This window comes from Neophocaena asiaeorientalis, unplaced genomic scaffold (assembly GCF_003031525.2).
Source record: "Neophocaena asiaeorientalis asiaeorientalis breed wild unplaced genomic scaffold, Neophocaena_asiaeorientalis_V1.1 scaffold204, whole genome shotgun sequence".
NCBI classification, from domain to species: Eukaryota; Metazoa; Chordata; class Mammalia; order Artiodactyla; family Phocoenidae; genus Neophocaena; species Neophocaena asiaeorientalis.
The window spans coordinates 3622845-3629879 of record NW_020173922.1 but is presented as its reverse complement, the minus strand read 5'-3'; the positions used below and the strand labels follow the sequence as shown (position 1 = coordinate 3629879).

General features: G+C 43.1%; 2 protein-coding genes across 3 annotated transcripts in view; one reads left to right on the top strand and one right to left on the bottom strand.

The window, feature by feature from the left end:
- LOC112404398 (oocyte-specific histone RNA stem-loop-binding protein 2-like) overlaps nt 1–3167 on the bottom strand; it is a 3913-nt gene extending 746 nt beyond the window's left edge. The window contains exons 1-5 of the mRNA XM_024752365.1: nt 2972–3167; nt 2050–2130; nt 1839–1943; nt 1066–1209; nt 812–920 (exon numbers count right to left, since the gene is read on the bottom strand). Coding sequence (XP_024608133.1) covers nt 812–920; nt 1066–1209; nt 1839–1943; nt 2050–2130; nt 2972–3015 — 483 coding nt within the window. The 5' untranslated portion in view covers nt 3016–3167. The remainder of the gene's footprint in view (nt 1–811; nt 921–1065; nt 1210–1838; nt 1944–2049; nt 2131–2971) is intronic.
- A 370-nt stretch (nt 3168–3537) lies between these two features.
- CDC25C (cell division cycle 25C) overlaps nt 3538–7035 on the top strand; it is a 23706-nt gene continuing 20208 nt past the window's right edge. The window contains exons 1-4 of one of the 2 annotated variants that reach the window (XM_024752364.1): nt 3538–3740; nt 4152–4360; nt 5061–5155; nt 5866–5911. In XM_024752364.1, the coding sequence (XP_024608132.1) occupies nt 4164–4360; nt 5061–5155; nt 5866–5911 (338 nt within the window). In that variant the 5' untranslated portion in view covers nt 3538–3740; nt 4152–4163. Of the gene's footprint in view, nt 3741–4147; nt 4361–5060; nt 5156–5865; nt 5912–7035 lie in introns of both variants that reach the window. The other variant, XM_024752363.1, reaches the window with a different exon arrangement.

The following is a 7035-nucleotide window of genomic DNA, read 5'->3' as shown; positions in this document are numbered from 1 at the left end:
GGGGGGGGGGGGGGGGAGGATGGGAGATACACTGCACATTTGTTTGCCCTGCACATTTCCCCTTGGCAAAAGAAGGGGCAGGGGCCGTGAAGTGTAGGAGACATGGTTTCCAATAATTGCTGCTATGGAACACTTATGTGCCAGGCACCGTGCTGCATACTTTAAATATGTATTCTCATTTTTGTTTACAATCATCAAATGAGACAAAATCTCCTTATTTGTTGGATTAAACAGCAGGAGAGGTTAAGTGACTGCCCATGTGGTGGACAAAAGCAGTATTAAAAAGCAATCTGACTCACAACATTGTTAATCAACTATACTCCAATATAAAATAAAAAGTTAAAAAAAAGTCTGAGGTTCTAAAGCCCTTGGTCTTCACCACTTGGTGATCACCCTTTTTATTTAATAACAAAATACCATGCTTACTAAAGTTAAGTGATTGAGAGTAAGAAGTTAAGTTAGCATTGGCGCATTTGGAAAACACTGAAAGAAACTGAGACACTTAAAACAACCAAACTCTGCAACTCAGGTTTCATGTCTCCTTTCAAAGGAAGACGACACCCATTTCATCACATATAAAACAGCGCCCCCAGTGCAGCCCAACCTGTCCCCCATTACTAACTATAACTAGATTTCTTTATGCCACTTTTGGTTCGAGGTTTTTTACTCACGTCCTGCAATTTTTTCTTTCTGTCCCATTTCCCTTCTTTTGTTCTTGCGCTACTACCTTGAACCCCATCATAACTGTGACTCTCTTGGGCCAGATCCCATCTCTGACCCTGCTCCAGTGGCTTTTAGCAGAGGATACTACCTGGGCTCCCTTCTGTTCTCCATCCAGATTCTTTGAGGGTTCCAGGGTCTGGAGCCAGTCATCCAAAGGGGTAGAATCCATTGGCTCTAAGAGACTGTCCATTCCCCACCTAAGAAGGCAGCAGAGTCAGAGGAACGTGCAGCTCATTCAGACTCTCCCTTTTCAGCCAGTGAAAGCTAAACCTCTGCAAAGTGGGGAGAGGTAGGGCTTAGTCCACCACTCAGGGAAGGAACAAGGAATAGTAGTGCACACACCCCTCAGCCTGCAGAGGCTGGCTGGGGGGGTCCCAGGAATGTAGGGCTCTTCTCCACTGCCTGATCTGGGCATCCCAAGAGCGACGGCTGTACCTCCTGTTCTTGTTTGGTGTTTGAGGGTGAAGTCCTGGCTGTCGCTGTGCCCTGGCAACAACATACATGTCAGACTGAGGTCAAGGTGAAGGGGCACAGCTCACTGCTTATCATGATGAATTAGGAGACTCATTAGGGATTCTCTGATAATGAGGTAAGATCAATGCCCACAATCCAAAGAAAATCTTTAAATTAGATTAAACATCAAAATTCCCAATTCCCTAATATTCTTTCTTCTGGGAAGGGTAAATTAGATATTCCAACTCCCTCAGAAGTCAAGAGAGATATAAAAGAAAATATTTGACATCTCTTTAAAATACAGTCTACCTTTTCATACATTAGTTTGTATGTATGCGTGTAAGCTTACATGTAATTAGGCAAGTATGTTGTAATTAGCCAAGTCAGATGGAGGCATGAGGTGAAAATAGATGGAAGAAAAAAAATTTTCATTAGCAAACATGGATAGAGCTTTAAAAAGTCTTATGGCCCACGTATAACTTGTTCCATTTGAAAAAAAACACTTGGAAACTTATCTGGGAGGCTAGACTGCTGGATAATTTATTTTAGTAATGCTACAACTTTGTGGGAGCATTCAGATTCTAGTATCTTTCCATCATCTGATAGTGAACAAAAGCCACGTGGTTGACACTCTTGTTGTGACTACCCACAACTGCACTCACTTGGGGACCTGCTGCAGAAAGCACTGGTAACCAGGTGTGCGCTTGCCATAATCTATCTGCTTTTGCCGCCGCTGTAGGACAATTGCATCTGTCTCTACCTCCCACCTGTGAGGAAGTAGACAGTCGTCCCATGAAGTGTGATGATGGTCATCAAAGTGGAAACCAACTCTTCCCACATTCCGTTAATCCCCAGCCTGATTGTCAAACTCACCTGGCATGGCAGGGCTCTGTACTGACTCCCACACTCACCATCTCTATCCTAGAGGATAAAGACTCTTCACACACCTCCTTTCTGGGGAAGCAGATTCTACAGATGAAAAGGGTATTAGGATAAAACCCAGCTACTCTCAGCCACTGCCACTACCAAGATCCTGACACCAGATAAAGGTATTTCTCACTTACTTTCTCTCAAAGATAAAGGCTGCATTTCTAATTCGTTTCTCAAAGTGTGGTCTGCAAGCCATCTGCCTGGGTAGCACCTGGGGGCCTTGATAATTCCTGAGCCCTACTCTAGACCTACTGAATTATCACTTTGGGAACATGTATTTTAAAGAGCTTCCAAGGTTGTTTTAAACATTTTTATGGAAAATTTCAAATATACAAAGAGCATAGCATAATCTCCTGCAACTCAAAGTATGGTCCCAGTACCAGCTGCATTAGCATCAGCTGGGAGCTTGTTAGACTTTCAGAATCTCGAATTCTTACCCAGATCTACTGAATCAGAATATGTATTTTAACAAGATCCGCAGGTGATTAGTATGCGGATAAAACTTTGAGAGCACTGATATCATGTACCCCCTAGCTACCGATCACCCAATACTCACGGCCAATCTTGTTTCACCTATACTCACCACCACTCCCACAGGATTATTTAAAAGCAAATCCCCAACATTAAGAATAAATTCTTAGTATCACCTAGTCAATGTTCAAATTTCCATAAACAACCAAAGTTTGGTATCCTCTGGACTGTGATAAGGATTACGCCGAGATGATTCAACTCTCCTACTTTCCTTGAAAAGGAATTCCCTTTACCGCATATAACCTAGCGTCTCAGATGCTGCGCGCTTAAAAGGGACACCGACCCAGGAAAGCTCTTGGAAGGAGCCAGTGCTACTCATCATAAATACACGCACCTGTCTCGCCGCAACATCTGCCACACGGGCGGCAAATGTTCCATCTACAGGGGAAGGCTAGCAAAACTAAGAGGGAAAGGTCCACGTAACGATACGAGAAAGAAGCAAGGGAAAAAAACAAAAACAAAAAACGTTTAAAGCACCCTTCCACCTAAATTAATTTCTCCAGGTATTGCCCTAGGGAGTGGTCGTCGCTAGCAATTTAAATGTCCCGGGGTTGGAGGGACTGAAGGAAAGGAGAGCTCAGAAAGGGTGTGGTGATAGGCCAGAGGGAGAGCCAATGAGGCGCCAAACTCCCTGTGGGGCGGGGTTTAACTCGGGCCTTTCCGAAAGCTGGTGGGCCAATCGGCAGCCCGCTGGGCTGCGGGGCGGGGCAAATCTCGCTCCTTCCGGAACAGTTCACGCCCCCGGGTGCTGTACGAGGCAAACGATTGGCCGAGGTGTGGGGGGGCGGGGGTGTCTAGGCGGGTGCGCGGAGATTGGCTGGCGCAGCTTAGAGGCGAGCGGGATAGGTTATTGGGCGGGCGGAAGGTTTGAATGGTCAAGGCCTATGGCTGTTGATCTTGCTCTGAGGCTGTAACTTCGACAGTCCGGTGAGAGAAGCGGAGAAGGCCGACTCCAGCCTATCTGGTCGAGAGGCATAGCTATCGTCTGGTTAAATCGCCTCCGTTCCCCAGATTTCCTTGAATTCTGCTAGAGTCTTCGCTTGTGTGTGATTCCCTGCCTACTTCTCTTCCTCCTGAAGGCAAGTCTCAGACTCAAACCTGAGGTAAGCCCAGAGCTGTGTCCTCCTTGGAATCACGGGCCTCGCAAACAGAGGTTAGGGGGACAAAACAGGCATTATCGCGAGTTAGGAGACCTGAGTTCCTTCCTGTAAGGAGTCACGAGCTATGTGGCTCCTAACAAGTCCAGGTCCTCTTTTCATTCCATCTTTAAGGTCCTGAGGTTGCCTTTCGGTCAGTTCAGGTTCCGCTGGAAAGGCCAAACCGCTTCGGCAAGTGCTATTTAATCTTCAAGCCAAGATGTGGTTCACCGTTTAGGAATGCCCCCTCCTTAATATTGATCCGCTTGGTTGCTGCTGGAAAGGGTGGAGGAGGTTCTGACAGCTAGACCATCTGTGATGTACCTGTGTAGATGACATTCTCCCTCTCTTAGCTACGTTTTATTTTTTCTTAGTGAGAACTCGGAGACCATGTCTGCAGAATTCTTTTCATCTACAAGAGAGGAGGGAAGCCCTGGCTCAGGACCTAGTTTTAGGTCCAATCAGAGGAAGATATTAAACCTGCTCCTGGAGAGAGATACTTCCTTTTCCATCAGTTCAGATCTCCCTAGAACCCCAGTGGAGAAGAAACTTTTTGGTGATTCTGCAAACCTAAGCATTTTGTCTGGGTAAATCCACTTTTTCTTTTCACACCATATCTCCTTTGCTCTTCTAAACAGTTTTTGGGTTTTTAAAAATTATCCTGGCTCAGAGATCAGGGTTTAAGTCTTAGTTCTGCCCTTGACTAGCCATGTGACCGTTTTGAGTCTCAGGCTTCTTTTCTGTGACATAATATCTTACTAGGATCTTGTGAGAATCAAATGATGTGATGTCTGGGAAAAGTCTTTGAAAACTTTATTGCATTATATGAGTTTCCACTTATTAGTACTACTGTTAACGTTACCGTTACTGTACTTCAAATTCTGGTCATGCTATGCCCTCATGCGTCAGCTAATCAACAAAGTTGGAGAATCACAAATCAGAGAAGTACTGGAGACTCCAGGGAGAAATCAAATCTGTGTTGTTATGTTGCTCAGGGCAAAAGATGTGTGGTCAAGACCCACCTCAGCCAATTTTTAAAAATTCCCTTGTCTCAATATGTTGGTGAGGAGAAAATGACGTACAGATTATTAGAGTAGAGAAAAGGTGGGAGATTTTTCTCAGCCTAATCTGAAATACTTCCAAAAAACAATTAGCTTTATTTGGACACTGCTCAGATTATGTGATAGTCATTGAGGGGTGTTTCAAATGAAGAAGATAATGTGATCTTTGCCTTTTAAGGATATTACAACCTAATGGGAATCTTGATGTATTATTATGTCTCAACAGAGAAACCCCAAAACGTTGCCTTAATCTTTCGAATCTTAGCAGCGGGGAGATGTCTGCCACTCAGTTTACCACGTCTTCAGACCTTGATGAAACTGGTAGGGAAAAGGGAGGTAAAAGCCTCAAGGGAAGGAATAACTGTTAGAGGTGAGGACAGAGTAGTAGGATAGAGATGGAAGGTGGTAAAAGTAAATAGAGAACCTTGAAGATGGAATTCTTTGAGTACCTAGAGGATTTTTGAGGAGAATGATTCAGCCAATGGGAAGAGAATTGACCCCAATAGGAGTCACTTTGCATTGAGAAAGTTAGACAAGAAGGAATATTTTGTTGACTGATTGTGGGAATGAAAGTGGTAGTTAAAGATGAAAAGTTTTATGCCCTAGTCTAATCTCAGCAGAGGCAAAGAAACCAACATAAAGAAATACTTTGTCAACTAATTCTTATGTGTTTTTATAGGGTGTGTACCCCAAAGGAATGTGTTTTACTAGTCAACCATTTTAGTATTTGTTCTGATTTCACATTTCCTGAGTGATAAGCTTTCCTTTCTACTCATGGAAAAAATCTCTGTACTTTAGCATAATGCACTGCTAATCAGAATTTTTTCTTTCCGTGACACATGTAAATTCTTAAGTTTCCATGAACTTGTACCTTATACCATGGTACCTTGTACCATGAAACTGGTACCTATCAAGAGCCTTTGTGTTCACAAGGCCAGCTTTTGAAATTAATATGGCTCACTGGTAATGAAGAAAATGAGAAGGAAAGACAAAATGCATGGACAAGAATAACTCTTCACATCTGATTGCAGGTCACTTGGATTCTACAGGACCTGAGGAAATACAGTTAGCTGGGATGTAAGTTCTTTTGCGAAATGAGCCCCATGCTAAAGCCTTTTCAACACTCGCCTGGGAATTTTATCCTATGCAGACTCTGTAGAGTAGAGAATGTTTCACTTTAGATATAAGTGGGCTTGGGGGCCTAGATTCTTCCCTTGAAATGTTTTTAAGTTTCCAAGATCTAAATTGTGTTGTGAAAATGAAGGCTATTCATTTTAACCATCACACACAATCAGTATTGTCTTTAGAATGGAGGAGAATGGTATACTGCACTTAGATGGAGTATATATATCTTAGTGGTTGAAAGTGTAGAGTGCAGGCTCTGGAATCATAGTGTCTGGATTCCAGTGGCTTACTACTGCTTCACCAGCTGACTCTGACAAGTTTCTTAATTTCAAGGGACCTCAGTTTCTTTATTTGTAATAAAGAAATAATAATAATGGAGATAATAATAGCACTTTACATAAATGGCTGCTGTGAGGATTAAATGAAAATGTGTACCTAATGCATACCATACATTTTATAATGTTTATTATTATTACTGTTGAAGATTCTTTGTTGGAGATCTTTTTTTAAAAATTAATCTATTAATTAATTAACTTTTGGCTGCATTGGGTCTTCGTTGCTGCACGCGGGCTTTCTCTAGTTGCGGCGAGCGGGGGCTACTCTTCGTTGTCGTGCATGAGCTCCTCATTGCAGTGGCTTCTCTTGTTGTGGAGCACGGGCTCTAGGCACATGGGCTTCAGTAGCTGTGGCATGCGGGCTCAGTAGTTGTGGCTCGTGGGCTCTAGAGTGCAGGTTCAGTAGTTGTGGTGCACAGGCTTTGTTGTTCCGCAGCATGTGGGATCTTCCCGGACCAGGGATCGAACCCATGTCCCCTGAATTGGCAGGCGGATTCTTAACCACTGAGCCACCAGGGAAGTCCCGTTTTGGAGATCTTAAAATGTTCAATCAGAGTACTCAGGACTGAAAAGTAATTTTAGTTCAACTTCTTAAATTTATCATAAATTTTCCATTTGACTGTTTTAATCTTTTTATAGTATTATTCTTCGATGTTTAGATGAATTAGGTGCCACTTTCATGCACTAGGGAAGGCTTTCCATGAGTTTTTTTTTTTTTTTTTTTTTTTTTTTTTTTTTTTT